General features: G+C 39.4%; 1 protein-coding gene across 1 annotated transcript in view; it reads left to right on the top strand.

Annotated features, from left to right (window-relative positions):
* Positions 1–16,296, top strand: part of TENM3 (teneurin transmembrane protein 3) — a 379,052-nt gene that overhangs the window by 348,629 nt on the left and 14,127 nt on the right. The window contains exons 28-29 of the mRNA XM_066185929.1: positions 13,475–13,650; positions 14,331–14,566. Coding sequence (XP_066042026.1) covers positions 13,475–13,650; positions 14,331–14,566 — 412 coding nt within the window. The remainder of the gene's footprint in view (positions 1–13,474; positions 13,651–14,330; positions 14,567–16,296) is intronic.

Here is a 16,296-nt window from a genome sequence, read left to right as displayed (position 1 = left end):
GGACAGTGGAAGGCACTGTGTTATTTTTCTTGAAAAAACAGCATTCTTAAAAACATCCATCAGTCATCATAGCTGCTTGCTTCTTTTGAACATAAAATCCCCATACACCAAATCTATATCTGTATATTTCCCTCTTGAAGGAAAAAAATAATTGTGAACACAACTCTTAAGACCTTTTTTTTATTCTAAAATGAAGTATTATTGTGACTTTTTGGAGCTGATGATTTATTACATTAACTCTGATGATGCTGGGTTTCGAGAGGTTTCTGCTACTATTGCCAAAATAGGTGGAGACCGTGAATTATCATAGAAGAGTTTGTGTGGGGGTGACAGGATGTACAAGTGTGGATCTCTCTCAGCTTCTGCACACTCATGTCTGTAGGTAATACGAGCCAAAACATTTCCAGGTGAAATGTTTTCTGTTGAAAAAAATGAAGCCATGTTAAAATGGAAAGGTATCCCTCAAACATCAAGTGAGGAATAAGAAATTATGAAAAGAAATCATTCTGACCTCATAGCATAATATTTCAGCTTCATTGCTGAATGCATTTTCTTTTAGTATCACAGTTTATTTATGTATTTTATTTACTGTATTACTCAAATTGTCAAAATATTTCGAGAAAAGCATGGAATTTATATTCCATGGTGAATTCGGGCTTTCTTTGCACTCACAGTTAAAAATGTTCAACTGTTTGAATGCCCAGTGGAGTAGAAATGCCTTTTGTCAACTAGCTTTGAGTATAGCTGGGTTTTTTCACCTTTCGATTGTCACACATCTGTTTTAAGTGGCTGAAGATACACAGAGGAAAAATACTGTGGGTTTAGTAATAAAAAATTCAGCCTTAGGAGAAACTCAGGTATAGCTTTGTTAACTGTTCTCCTGTGCAAATCTCGTTGTATAAGTGGAGCATGGATCCAAAGAACTTATTTCAGCTGCATTCTCAGTGGTTTGAGAGCAGGTTTATGAAAATGATTCAATCTTTTTTTTCCTTTTTCAGAACTTTTCAGTGCAAAGGGGAAATATTTGCAAAAAACATTGCATCCCAAAAATTGGCAATCACTACGCTGGCACATACTACAGCATTTGGTCTTGTTTCCTTTCATGGCTTTTTTCCACAGTTTAAATTACACTAATATCAGATCAAAAAAAACTTTACTTTTTTATTTATTTTAGCATGGACACTAATTAATCTATAGTTTATTTTATTTAATCTTCCCTTTCCTTGAAGAAGGGAAGGACTGACTCACGTGAAATATTTTTTTACATTCTTTTTTGTTTTTACAGGGAAACTGTAAATACTAACTTGAATTACTTAGGATATCATATGATCTGTTTTCTTTGTTTACAGACTTGGGAGATTTTAAATATTTTTATGGCAAAATGGATTTTTAAATTTCTATTTTTCTAAGGGTTATAGTGTACTGATCAAAACTGACATCTTATATTTCAGGAATGTGGGCTTTTTTTAAAGCACTGTTGCTCAAATTCGTAGTAAGTGTCATCTGTTTTCAGAGGTCCAAAAGCCTGCTGATTAAAAATGATATTAACAGAGCATTCACAAAAATGATTGAAAATGCATGCATGCTAAAAACCAATGGAGCCATATGAAGCTAAAAGTTGCCCAGATTAGGTTTTATAATGAAATTATAGTATTAAACAAGGTATAAAAGTAATTAGCCTAATCAAATTCTCTTTACAAAATTCTGAGATATCTGAGCTGGAAACTATTAACTATAACTGCGTGTTATGTATGCATGATATGAACATTTAAACAGATAAGTCTTAAAAGTTAAACTGATTATCTGCATATTAGCATTTTGGAAGTGACAATTCCTAGCTAGCCTATATGGCATTATTTCTATGCATCAGTTTCCATTCTGAGCTTTCATACAGACAGCTTAGCCAGGTGCACAAAAAGACCATTTTCTCTTGACCTAAGTTTTGAAATACCAGAAGCAAATATCTAAAAAGCCTTGCAGGAGCCTGTGCAATCGGCCAGCCCCCAGCCTGCAAGCCCAGGTCTCCATCAAAACCCTGGCATTGCAGCAGTGGCCAGCCAGGAGTCGTGCCAGCCTGGGCCTGCTCTGTGCTCCTTAGGTTGCTTGAGGAGCTGGCAGAGGCTGCTCTGCGAGGGAGAATCCCTTCAGGACAAGCAGCCAGCAGCCTTGGCTGGGGCAGGGCTGCAGTGTGTGTGCGTGCATGGGAGTGCTCAGCACTGTGCCCATCCTTCACAGACACGGAGTCCTTCCCTTCAGCTGCTTGGGAACAAATCCTGGTCAGCCCAGTGTTGGGTGTCTGGGATCTGTCCCTCTGCAATCCCAGCCCGGGTGCTTCTGCGGGCTCCTCTGTTAAAAGGCAGGTGTTCCTGCCCCTGTCAAGCTCTCCTGGAAGGTTCAGGCTGTGTGTGCTCTCCTTAGATATGAAGTAATCCCAGTAGCCACTGTTCCTTATCTGTTTTCAGCTTTCTCTCATTTTTCTTCCTCTTCTTTTAGAAGCAGTATCAGCAGGCAGAGATCTGATCCAGACTAAGGTGGCTCTTCCTCTCTGGAAATCTACTGCCTTTCTTCCATTCCTGTATTTTGCTCTCCAGACGTCCTACTATGTTTCCTTACTTTCTTGCCTTGTATCTTGCTCTTTCCCATATATCCCATTATTTCCCTAAGGTGTGTTTGACTTTCCTGCTTTTTCATTTCCCAGCAGTGAATTTCTTCACAGTCCCCTCTTGTATCTCTTGACAGTCCATCCAATGTTTCCCCTGACACTTCATGCCCTGAGCTCATTTGTCTTCTCCTTCCCCTCCTCTCTCTTCCACTCAATCCTTGTCTTCAAGGCAGTGCAACAGGAAGAAAAGAGAGTGACATTAGCTAGCACAGTTCTTGCAAGTTTACTTTGCTCCCACAGTTAAATTAACGAGCTTTCCAGCTATGCTGGAAAGGTGGTGAAATCATGCAGAATGTGAAATCCTTACAGTAATTTATGGACTCTAGGGAATCACAAACAAAAATCTATTTTCACTGTGTGCTGCAGAGTTTGCATATTATGCTTTTATTAGCAATGCATTCAGTGCTGTGGTTTCCCTAAAACTTTGTGATACAGAGTCTGATATTGCCTCTGGCTTGGACTTGTTTAGTTTCCCCAAGTACCAGGCACATCATCTGTAACTGTCAACAGTTGGCAACAGAGAATAGATTGTGTTTTGCAGTTTTTCTTTTCCTTCCTCTTAATACATTGCTTGTGGAGTCAGACTTGGAAGTACTGAAATTTGGCTATGGAAAAGTCTATGGAATTTATGCTGAAAAGCAAGTGTTTAATTTGATCAGATGCAAATTATACCCTAATAGTAGCATCAGTTCACTTGCACTTTTACTGTATATTAAGAGGTTCAAAATCCAGTTTTCATAATTACTCTTTCTGTACTGTTTCTGGTAACATTTGTGGGGAGCTATTTTCCTGTAACATTTGTGTTTCTATTTGCATTCATTTCTCTATCCCGTTTATACTTAAGTAGTATAAGTATCTAAAAATGCTTAGGGTTCTTTTTACTTGTAGTTTTGGGGCTTTCATTCTAATTTGGTTCTGCTTTCTTTGTACAATATTGTAATCTGTTTTTTTATCACTACTAAACAACATTTTCTGCATGTCCTTGGTATCATAGTGCTTTTTCAGTGTTTTTATCCTTTTACTATCAACAACCTTTGGTACCTTCTGCTTTTACTGCTGGTGCTTCTTGCTTCGTCAGTGTAAAATGTAGTAGCTATAAAATAATTAACCATATTCATTCAAGCACTATCGTGTAGCTGATTATCATGTTCTTGCATTGACTTTTGTGGAATCACATGAGCTCTTCATTGCAAACTGTGACATACAAGTGCAGCGTCTTTAATCTTCCCATATTACATATACTCAAGCAACAAAAAACATATTCTCTCCATTCTTAATTGTTTCTGAACTGTCTTTTTGGGAATATTTTTGAGATATCAAGTCCTTGCACATTGCCTGGCACAATGCAGTATGCAATACATATATATATCTGTCTTAAAGCATATTTGCTTCTCCTCCTCTCAGTATTACACAAATTGAAGATCTAGTAGCCATAGCCCTCTCTTACATCTTCATGTAGACCCATGGAGGCAAGGCTGGCCAGGAGGCAATTAAAACTCTTCCTCTCTATTCAAAAAAGCTAAGTATGTCCCCTACCCAAACAGAACTTGTTGGGGAAAACATCAAGCTGACATATTTAATTTGTTGGGGTTTTTTTTAACTTTCCACTGAATACATCAATGCTACAGAAGTATGTAACCATGTTTCATGCAACGTGCAATTTCTGAGAGGAACTTGGTGATGGCTGTGCTTCCTTACCATGTTTCTTCTCTAGATAAATCATTCAATACATTTTTTAAATTTCCGTCTGCAACTTTAAAGAATAAAGGTTATGTCTCACAGTTTTCTAAACCAGAACTGTAACTCAGCTTTACAGTAGATGTCATAATACATTATATTACTTAGTCTTGTGAGACTTGTGGTAACATTGGAGTACAAACTTGCTGTTTCAAACTCATCCTGCTTAATAAAAAACCAGCCATGTTAAAAATAGTCTGTTAATATATAACATTAGATACAAATGTGAAATTTTCTAGAGAACTACGGTGTGTCCCCTAATTGCCCTGATAGTGGTAGTATGTCTCATCTAATAGACATGTACCCATTTCTTCATTCTTGAATGTTATTGTTTCTTCTCCTTAGAACTGGGCTATGTAATAAAAGCAGACCTGAGAAGTCAATTAATAGATAATAATAACAAAATCAGAATGCTGAAGACATATAGCAGTATTATTACATCTTACATGAATGAAAAAGGAAGAATTGCTTTGATTTCTGTCGAGAAAGTCAGCACGTGATGTCTCTGGTTTCAGAAAGTGCTTAGAAGTAAGGATGGTACCACAAAATAAACAATTTTCTTAGTATTAATGAACTAAATGTCCTGCACTTGTCAATCCAGTCAGTTCTGCCCAGGCTTCTGAAAGTATCCATCTCACTTCTGGCTTTATGAAGGACGTCACAATACCATTTATTCAGTTACTGATGTGTTAATATTCTTGTTCCATGTTAGTTTTCTTTGTCAAACAGAAGTGAGGGAGGCTAGAGTCAAGCCAGCTCACCCTCCTTCACAGTCACTTTGCAGGGAGCCTGGTGTAGTGAGGGTGGAAGGACAACTCAGGACTGCATGTGAAAAGGCTAATCTCTATTTTCAGTCATGCTGTATTCAAACATATTTTCAAGCCTCATCAAGAGATTTGGTCTTCCCTGATGTCCCAGTGAGGCCAGACTGATCAGCTCCCTAGGAAGCCTACAAGGGACATGCAGTTTAAAGTCTTACCTTTGGAGTCCCCTCACAAGAAGGGAAAGTCTCTCACTTCTGAAGCCTGCATGAATTGGGTGTGCCTTGTACTCTGAAGGAATAAGGTTGTTATTCTAAATTAACCATAGAACCTGAACCTAACAATTATTGTTTGCTACTTTGGTATTCCACTGCCCTAGAAGAAAAGAAAATACACCCACATAATTTTGTTTTCCTGTTACTAAATTTGCTGTTCAAACATAATGTAATTTAATAAGTTGATTTATCCACTTTTTGTGATGCTGTAAAAACAACTTCGTTGAGTTTTTACCTTTCCAAAAAAAAAAAATTCAATGAAATAAAATCCCCACCCTACCACCAAATAAGAATTAAGGGGGGAAAGGCAACATTACAGCTTATTCTGTGAACAAAATATCTGGCCAAACAGACCAGCCTTACGTCCTTTTTTCACTAAAGGCCTGTGCACTCAGCTCTGACAGTGTAAGCAGACCTTACAGCAAGGAACAATCTGTCACACAAAGTATATATACACCAACATTTCCTTTATTTGAAAGGCCATACTCTGGTATTTATATCAACAAGGCACACAGTTTATTTGTGCAGTAATAGATGAGCTATAAAGGTGGGGGAGGTGACACACAGACAAGGCAGCAGCCCCGAGGAGCCCTGAGGTTATGGAAGTTGCCTGCCAGCACATCCTGGCAAATCCAGAATCGGTCCGCTGTGCATCCCACAGGGCTCAGGGCCAGTGAATTCCCATTACAAGGAAGTTGAAAAGTGAGGGATGACTGTTGAGGTCTTGTAGATAACAGCCTAACTACCGTACTTAGTCTCATCTTCATAAGAACGAGCCCCCTTGAATTGCTCCTGAGCTGGCTGCACTCGGTTTGAAAGAGTGTGAGCTGCTGAGGCACACCCCCAGCCCTGGGACGCTGCTCCATCCCTAAAAATGCCTCTCATGTAAGCCACACTGCCTACATCCTGCTGCTCCCACTGCACCCCTTTCCCAGTCACATACACTGGAGTTGTTCTTCCTGCTCTTCAGAAAGCACCAGCTTCATCAACCCTGTTCAATTGTGCAAGTTCGTGTGCATGTAAGAGTGCATGTCAGATACGCAAGTTGTGAGAGACTCCTTGGTTTTGTGGCTCCTTATGAGAATATACATGGTGGGTGTTTGCTGCGGCAATCAGCACAGCATGGAGGACTGCAGTACCATACAGCAGTGAGTGAGAAGTTTGGCAGTATTCTGGCAAAAAGTAAAGCATCCCCAGCATGGTACATTCATGTATTGCTTCTTTCTCCACAAAGCACCACTCCCCCAAAATACCTGGCTCCAAGTACCTGGAAGTCATTTTGGATTGGGCTGTGAAAGTGGTCAATCTTATGCAGCACAAGCACTGAACTCATGCTTGTTTGTCTGGTTGTGCAATGAAGTGGAAAATGAGCATCAAAACCTTCTCTGTATGGAAGTGAATGAGCTATCATGGGAAAAGGTGTTGATTCATTCCTTTGAGCTCCCTTTCCAACAGACACATTTCCTGCAGTGATTCTCGTTTAGAGTGTGCCTGTTGTTTTACAGATGAGTTATGGCTGTCAAAAAAGGCCTATTTAAGTGAATTGTTCACGTCTGGTGTGCTGAATGCCAGTTTACAAAAAGAAGACCAAAAACTGTCCTTTTAACATTACGACAACATAGACACACCAAGTAAAAAGCCTCAAGAGCTGCAGTTATAACGGGGTAAGGTGAAAAGAGAAATTGTCAATCACTTTCCAGCTGAGGAAATCTCTTCATTAAACCTGGACTAAAGAATTCATCCTGACCACGTTGCTAAGATAAAAGACCATTACCTGAATTATTTAACCAGCTGTGCAAACAGTTTTATAAGACTTCCTCAGATGAAAACAGGGTAAAGACCCTTTCCCCATGGAAAAGACATCAGATAAAGGAACAGGAAAAGCTTGAGTTGTCTGACGGTTGGACAGGACAGAGAAATGTAGCTGATGCCAATACTTTTAATGACGTTCTAACTTCTGTGGTTTTGTGAGTTTGCATTTTCTGCCCAAATTCCATTAAAAAATGAGTAGGCATATAATTTCTGTCCAGAATTGGGATTCTGGCTTCAGTTTATTTTAGCTCTTTCCTGGAATCACTCCTGGACCTATTTTCTGTAATTTCTGTTTATCCACTCTTTTCTCAAAGCTAGATACAACAGAAGGGGAAAGAAAAATAAAAAGGGACAGATGAAAGGAAAAAGGACAAGGAGAGAGGAAAGGAATAAAGCAGGAAAGAAAGGAAAAAGAAAGGAAGAGTTCTTTTTCATGTGTTTAGAATTCTGTAAGATTGGAAAGAGTATTAATTTTTTTTCATAAAACCATAGAATATTCTGAGTTTGAAGGGACTCACAAGGATCATCAATGTCCAGCTCCCAGCCCCGGCCCTGCACAGAAGAACCCCAAGAGTCACACCATGTGTCTGAGAGTGTTGTGCAAACAATTCTTTAATTCTGTCAGGCTTGGTGCTGTGACCGCTTCCCTGGGGAGCCTGTTCCAGTGCCTGACCATCATCTAGATGAAGAACCTTTTCCAGTATAAACCATATCCAACATAAACCTCCCCTGACAAGAGTTTCATGCCATTCCCTTGGGTCCTGTCACTGGTCACCACAGAGAAGAGATCAGTCCCTGACCCTGCACTTGCCCTCAGGAAGATGTTGAAGACCACAATGAGGTCTTCCCTCAGCCTTCTCTTCTCCATGCTGAACAGACCAAGTGACCTCATACAGCTTCCCCTCAAGGCCCTTCTCCATCCTCATGGCTCTCCCTTGGATGCTCTCTAAGAGCTTTATATCCTTCTTACACTGAGGCACCCAAAACTGCCCCCAGCACTGGAGGTGAGGCTGCCCCAGTGCAGAGCAGAGCGGGACAATCCCCTCCCTTGCCCAGCTGGTGATGCTGGGCCTGATGTATCCCAGGACACAGTTAACCTTCCTGGCTGCATTTTTTTTCATGCTAAACGATGTTCCAGATAAGAAAAAAATAAAAATGCTAAAACTTCTTAGACAATAATAAAAAAAAAATTTAAAAATCCACTTGTCATAATCTGCAAGCTACTAATATATATCAGCTTGTCATTTGCTTTCTTCTTGTTAAGCAGAAAATAATATTAGGAAGACATACCACCATAGTATTTATTGTTTAGGGATTTTTTTAAAAAAAATTTGTTGTATCTCCAAAGGAAGTCATAGTTTAATATTTCAGGCTTCCCAATATAATTGTACTGTGAATTCACAAGCAAGATGCTAAACTCTTTAAGATACAAATACAAATGTATTGTGTGGAAATAAAGGAATATGTACAGGTTATAAATGACTAGTTATGGATCCACTGAAGTGTCTATTTCAATCAGACTAAATAAATGCCAAAAAAAAAAAAAAGCAGAACTCATTTCTGTGATGCATTTTTAGATTATTTTCACCTTTTTCATTCTCAGCAGGCTCATTCAGTCTCTTTTCAGATATATAAAAAGCAAAACTGCATATAAAAATGAGGAAAGCAATGTAAAAATTGAGTAAAGGAAAAAAATGCAAATTTCATTACATTCAAGGTGAAAGTTTTTTTCCTTTGTTTCTGCAACATACATAATGGTTAAAGGTGGCCAGAACTAGAGCTTCCAGTAACTTGCCATGCCCAGTTTTGAACCAGTAGGGGACAGGAGACTCCATACAGGTGATGAAATGCCAGTGAGAGTGATATGAACTGTGGGCTTCTTTCCTTTGGATTGGCAGGACAACCATTTTGATACTAGTTGAGCATGCAGTGAAAATGCTACCAGAGTGGCTTTTCTTTACCATCATTTTCCAACTTCGAATTCACTTTCATTTGTGGGGGACTAAACCTGCAGTGTGCTACGGAGGCTGAAAACAAGTGAAAGGATGTATTTGGAAACCAAAATTCTGTCTTGTTAAAGACAATGGCCCTCTATGTAATAGCTTAAATGGCCTCGACAAGCCAAGGAAGACATTTCATTGCCAGGTTAGGACAGATTTTTCAGCATGTTGTCACCATGGTATGCACCTTAAACAGCAACGCATTGCACTCCTGAATGTCAACATTGAACCTTCTGTTCTTACCTGCCAAGAAGCAGCACTCTGGTATAAAAGGCTTCCCATTAATAGTTTGAAACAAGTAGGGTAATGTTCCATAAATTTTTTAGCCATTCCTGGTAATCTGAGATGCATAGAGGAAATACCTGATGTGAGTTGAGTGAAACTGTAACAGTACTTTTTTTTTCCACTGTCAAAATTATACATGTCTGTATTATGAAATGCATTCATGCTTCATTTCTCTACTACAGTATCCCAACTAATAGTATAATCTGTAACCAGTCTTAAATACTTAATATGCACTAGGACTGTAAGTCTTGTTATCTGAAATGTGCTGGAACTGGTGTGCCTTGCTCTTCAACCTGACATGTTTACAACAGCAAAAACAGAAAAGAAAATTTAAAAATTACAGAATTTATTTTGTTGAGGGATTGTGCTGCAGAGGTCTGGGAAAAAACAGTATCAGTCATAACTTAGCAAGTGGCTTTAGGTGCAGCCTTTACTATACACTTTATTTCTACAGCTCCCTATTCTGCATTGAAATAACTTCTGATATAAAACATTAATAATGTTCTGCAAGTTGGGGTTGAGCTAAATGTGCTACAGACTAAGATAAAATACACTTGAGAAACAAGTCAAAAATAAAGAAAGTAGGACATTTCCATCTGTGGCAAGGCTTACCAGGAAGTTATTACTGCAAAGTGAAGTGTCCTACATAGCCTAGAACAGAAAATGGTCTGGGAAGGCATGTAATTAAAACTGAATGAGATGAACAATGGAAGAGAGACTTCCAGCAGGTGAAGAGCAAAAGGTCGAGAATCTGGGAAGCTGATAATCATTATCTCTGAGAAATTCTCACTGCAGAAGTGGAAAACTATCTGGCAGTGGCAGCTCATCCTAAAGAAGAAAAAGGATTTGATCTAAGGGGAACTTCAGCTAGCGATGGTGGCAGCTGCCCCCACTGCTGCCTTCATAGTTATTGACTAAATATGAAGATTGTTGCGTTAATGCCAACAGAAATGAGCTGAACGGATTAATGCACACAAGGTCACGTCTAGGGAGCAAGTTTCTGGTTTAGATTCTTGAAAAGTTTATGCAAGACTCACTTTTGAGGAATTGAAGAGGTTGGTGGAATGGCTTTGCTGTGGAGCCTGGCAGAGAAGAAAGATCAGAGGGCTCCATGGTAACACGTATGCCTGAGCTTGTGTTTGGACGAAAAGATCAAAGAGGCTGTGAAATGCCAAATATAGGCGCTCGCCCTCTAGACTTCAGATCTCATTCCTTCTAGGGCAATTTCAATATTAGAACACTAGGCAGATAAAAAGAAATCTCTCAGTCTAAAACTGACAATCTTGGATGAATAAATTCACCTTGGCAGCAGAATGCAAGGATATTTGAATGTAATAAGAAAAATGGCTGCAGAATGCCCAAAGGTATGAGTGATGTTGCTATGCTGTGCATTGATAAGGCTTTGATTGTGGGCAAGAAGATAGCAAGTATAAAGTAAGTTTAGTATTCGATGTACAGTGAACAAAATGAAGGACACACATAGCAATCTGTCATAAAATGGAATATGTAGTGAATTGTAGAAAGGCCTATTTCCCCTTTTTCTTTTTGTTCCTGGCTATAAAAGTATGAGAAATCCTATTCTTACCTTTCACGTCTCAGTCACATTTTCTTCTTGCACTAGGATGCCTGAATCAAGCAATCATGGCTTTTTTAAGATTCTTTCAGCTTTAAAGTCATGTTTTTAAGAACATGAATGTGTAGCATGATTTCTTGCTGGTCTTTGAACTCTCCCCACTGTAATAATATTAACTGCTTATCTCAGGCTCATGATGTGCCTGCCCATATTTCTGAAAGACAAGACCAGTTCAAGAACTATAGGCACAGTCAAAAAATAATAATGTGGAAGCAAGAATGCATAAAAGAAGGACAGCACCGTTCAGTGCTGCGTACTGCACTACAGCCACGCACTGCGCTGAATACTACTGATGTCTAGCATTTCCCAGCTCAGGTGGTATACTGAGAAATATGGTAATTACTTTCTCACAGATTCTGTGATTAAAAGAGTAAATAGTTCTTACAGGGAAATCTTACCTTCTGTGGCTTTAGTAAGCATTGTTTGAAATAAAGACCAGTACTTGACTGCAGCAATCAAAGGACAGAAGTAATTCCCAACAAAGTAATTTGGTACTATTTCCAAACATAAAGCAGAAAATAGAAAAGGACACTAATTGGACAATATATGCTCCCCAGGGAGTTGGAAAGGGAAGCTGTGCGTGAAAATAAAATAAGTTCTTGGAACTGAGGCATGAGACTGAAGGTCATGAATAGGCTAGCAGTCACATTCATGCACAAGGAACTTCAGTATGTTTGTTTTGGTCTCCTGCATAAATGGAATATCTCAGCTTGCCAAGTCCACTATGTAAAAAGAGCCACAATTAGGGACAGAAACACACTGGAAGAAACCCCATTGTCTTGAAATGTACTTAACTTCAAAAAATAAGTTTCCTCACTTGAATTCCTTGGCTTGCAGTATGGTTTCTGATTTTTAAACATTCTTTTCTCTTGCCTGTTGCTAAGTGAAAGTCTTACATAAACAAAGGAAATCAGCTGTGCTAAAAGGATGGAGATGACTGTATGCAAAAAGCTGTCAAATCTACAGAGTAAGCAAACTGGAAGAAAACATTTCTTAACTTAATCCTTTCAGTTACAGCAATGCTGTGCAGTACTCATGCTGTTCAGAGAGAGTTAGTGTTGTGGGTTACAGCTGTTAGGATTAATTCTCTCATTTTAAGAAAAAGAGTTTCTGTAGCCTCAGTGATATGCTTGGGGCTTTTGGGGGGCTTTTTTTGGTTTTGCTTTTCTTTTCCAGTAGGAGCAATTTTGATGATAAATATCAGCCTGAAATGTGTAGCACACTGTGAGGACCTTCAGGGTCATGTTCTAGTTACTTTAAGAGACTAAGGCATTGTTCAGCTTCCCACTACATAGTCACAGGAGAGGGATGGAAAACTCCTGAGAGCAAACCGGTCATATGTGGACATGAAATCATCCTTTGGATGTTTTTTTCTCTCTGTTGCAGCTATGGGCAGGCTATACTTCAAAACAAGGAGATTCAGCTGAACACCTAGGCTGACAAATCAAGACTCTGGTACTGGAAGAGCTAATCCTAATCTTTATGACCAGAAGCTCACACGGTGCTTTACCTCTCTCTATACTGTGACCAAAATGCATGCTTGGATATAAGCGTGGTCTCTCTTGGTCTCATGTACCGAGATCTACTTGAATTACAGAAATTCTATCTACCTATTCATATTAAATGGATACATAGCTGTTGATTTAAATAAATATCAGTAGACACGAAAAAAAAAGAAACATCATGGTTTGTGTCACAATGCTCAAACTATGATCTGCAGGCAGTTAACAAGTTAGAGACCCTAGCTGTTCTGGTTTCCAGCTACAAGCAGCCTAAGTCGATTAAATATTACCCCAGATTCTGCTCATAGTAATACGAGGGACATTAAGCACTCAGGAGTACAGGTGCTCTGCATATTTATTGAATAGGAAAGGCCCAAGAGACACTCTTATTAAGATACCCTTTTTTCAAAAATTTTGAGGATTCCTACGGTAACAGCAAAATCTAGTCCAGTAAGAGGGAATGAGTACAGAATGCTACAGAATTTAGCATCAATAAATATGCTTCCTTTGAAATGGTGAATTAGATGTGCTGCAGGATCTGGTCACACTTCAAAGAATAATATGCAGAGCTGAAGATCCATCTGTTTGCTCTTGCTATCACCATTGAGGCTGCTATATGTTAAGCAGTCTTTTGAGTACTTCAAAGCATGTTTGAAGTCTTTGCTTTGCCTATCCCATGCACACAAAAAAAAAAAGCAGAAGTGCCTTAACAATATGAGTAGCTGTGTTTTTTGTTCATTTTAGTTGTAAGTGAAAACAATTTGTTCCTGCTATGTATCATTTGGCGACCCTTTTTTTTTTTTCTAGCTACGATAGTGAGGGCCGTCTAACAAACGTTACATTCCCAACTGGAGTTGTCACTAACCTTCATGGGGAAATGGAAAGGGCCATTACAGTGGACATTGAGTCATCCAGCAGAGAGGAAGATGTCAGCATCACTTCCAATTTATCATCAATCGATTCTTTCTATACCATGGTTCAAGGTACTGTAAACTAAAGATTTCTCAGCAGATACCGGCTGGAAAATTGTTTTCTTTCAGTACAAGCAGCTCCAAGTGAAGTGGAACTTTGGGGCACAGTGTCTGAAGGACAGGGTGGTACATACACAGTTTTACACCTATAAAGAAACAACTGTTCAGGAAAATTAGTAGTTGCAACAAAAATAGCATTAAGTTTTCCAACCAAATAGCTTTTGTAAGCAGCTATGGGTAACAGAATACTTACTTTGTATTAAAAAAAGAATCTTGGAAAGAAGAGATGGATTTGAAAGGGAAATAGGTACAAAAACAGTATGAAGTGATATTTTAGCTTAAAAATAGCATGTAATATCCCAGCAACCACATGCTTGCAAAAGTGAGTAGCCATAGTATGCTTATGATTAGGCCAAAAATGCCTAAGGAAACAGCAGAGAACATGTTTTGTGCCAGTCCAAAGAATATACTATGAGAATGAGACTTTCTTGGGTGTTTAAGTAACTTTAATGATAGGTTGGCATTTTTGCCCCTCTGGGGTACACTTATTCTTAACAATCTCACCCTGGCTCTTTACTACCATTGGGTCAGTTACATGAAGTCAAGATGCACATATTGCATAAAGTGTCCAGTACAAAGGCAGAGTCTTAACCCATGTGGGTAACCCGTAATTCTCTTTTTGGTGTTTTCAGATCAGTTAAGAAATAGCTACCAGATCGGTTATGATGGCTCACTGAGAATCCTGTATGCCAGCGGCCTGGACTCACACTACCAGACGGAACCGCACGTCTTGGCTGGCACTGCCAACCCAACCATGGCAAAGAGAAACATGACCCTCCCGGGGGAGAACGGGCAGAACGTGGTGGAGTGGCGGTTCCGCAAAGAGCAAGCCCAAGGAAAAGTCAATGTCTTTGGCCGAAAGCTTAGGGTAAGCACACAAGCATGAGTGGTGTCTAGCGAAGTCTCATTAAGGAATGAGGAAATGTAAATACGTTCCTGTAGGTATTGCGATCCAGCAACCACAGAATATTTACTGTAGACAAGCTGACTGTAGATCTGGAAGTACATGTTTTTATTACTTTATTTATTGGCTGTTTTATTTATTAATTGCTCTTTTCTGTTTGTTGTGGTTTAACCCCAGGCAGCGGCCAAGCCCCCCACAGCTGCTCGCTCACTCCCCCACCCACCAGCAAAATCGGGGAGAATTGGAACAGTAAAACCCAGAGAACTCGTGGGTTGAGATGAAGGCAATTTAACAGGGAAAGCAAAAGCCACACACATAAGCAAAGTGGAACAAGGAATGGTTTCACTGCTTCCCATGGGCGGGCAGGTGTTCAGCCCTCCCCAGGAGAGCAGGGCCCCATCACACTTAACAGTGACTTGGGAGGACAACGCCATCACTCCAAACATCCCCCACTTTACATACTGAGCATGATGTCACATGGTCTGGAATATCCCTTTGGTCAGTTGGGGCCACCGGTCCTGGCTGTGTCTCCCCCAGTCTGCTCTCCAGTGTGGCAGTACCAAAAGCAGAAAAGGCCTTGGCTCTGTTGAAGCCCTGCCCAGCAATAATAAAAACATCTCTAGGTTATCAACCCTGTGTTCAGCACAAATCAAAAACATAGCCCTCTACTAGCCTCTGTGAAGAAATATCCCAGCTAAAATCAGCACTCTGTGGAGTTTAAACTGTTGGGTTTAGGTTGGAATGACTAAGAATAATTTTCTGCTTTCCTTCACTGGTTTTCTTTCTGGTACTGAATTCATGTAAGTGATTCGGAATCCTGTTTAAATTATTCTACCATAAGTGAGCACAATCCCTGGATTTTATTTCTTTTTTTGTTGTTGTTTTAAATGAAAATTTTACTAATTCACTATGGTAAAAATGGTTTAACTGTGTGTGTGTGAGTATGGCATATTCCTCTAACATATGTCTTTACCATTTGGTTGGCATTTCTTCATCCTATATAGTGAGTGAAATACAAGTAGGAAGCAAACTATGATTTATGACAGCCATTTGGTAAAGACAACACAGATTAAGCATTTTAAATTGTGTTGCCAGGAGACCATTTCAAGACCACATCAAAGCTCTAACTTACTATTAGAACTGAACTCAGTTCTTTAAAATAAGGCCTAGGCAGTGTATCAAATGAAGGTAAGTAATGTCAGACCACTTGATTTCTTGCCAAATGAAATCTTAAAATATTTTGTATCTTCCATCGGGACAAGAAAGGAGGAGATGCTCTTATGCAGGTTATATTCCTCTCTACCACTTTCTCTACAAGAGGAATGTATTTTTTCCAAGAAGGAAGAATGATTATGCTCAGTAGCAGCTGCATAAGAACAAAATATTAGTAACTACCTGTGGCAGCTATCTTCCATTGATAAGGAAAAGGAAGCCATAATTCTGGAGCTCATCCTTGTGGTTCTGGTTCATAGGCATGTTATTATATACCACAGTGGTATAATACACCTGCCAAGTCATTTGTGAAAGAAGCCCAAGAGAGGTTTGGCAGTGAAACAAATCACCACAAGTGCAGTTCTCAGAAGTGACACTAAGTTTTGGCATTCAAGTACAGAAGAGGTAAAAGTTAAAAAGAGGAGGTAAAGTTGTGACAGGCAACTTTAACTTAGAAGAATTAACAAAATGAAACAAAAAAA

The sequence above is a fragment of the Chamaea fasciata genome, unplaced genomic scaffold (genome assembly GCF_029207755.1).
Source record: "Chamaea fasciata isolate MVZ Bird 193981 ecotype frontalis unplaced genomic scaffold, bChaFas1.0.hap1 SCAF_6, whole genome shotgun sequence".
In the NCBI taxonomy this organism is placed as follows: Eukaryota; Metazoa; Chordata; class Aves; order Passeriformes; family Sylviidae; genus Chamaea; species Chamaea fasciata.
Note: the sequence above shows the minus strand (reverse complement) of the source record. Positions and strands in the feature narration are given on the sequence as shown.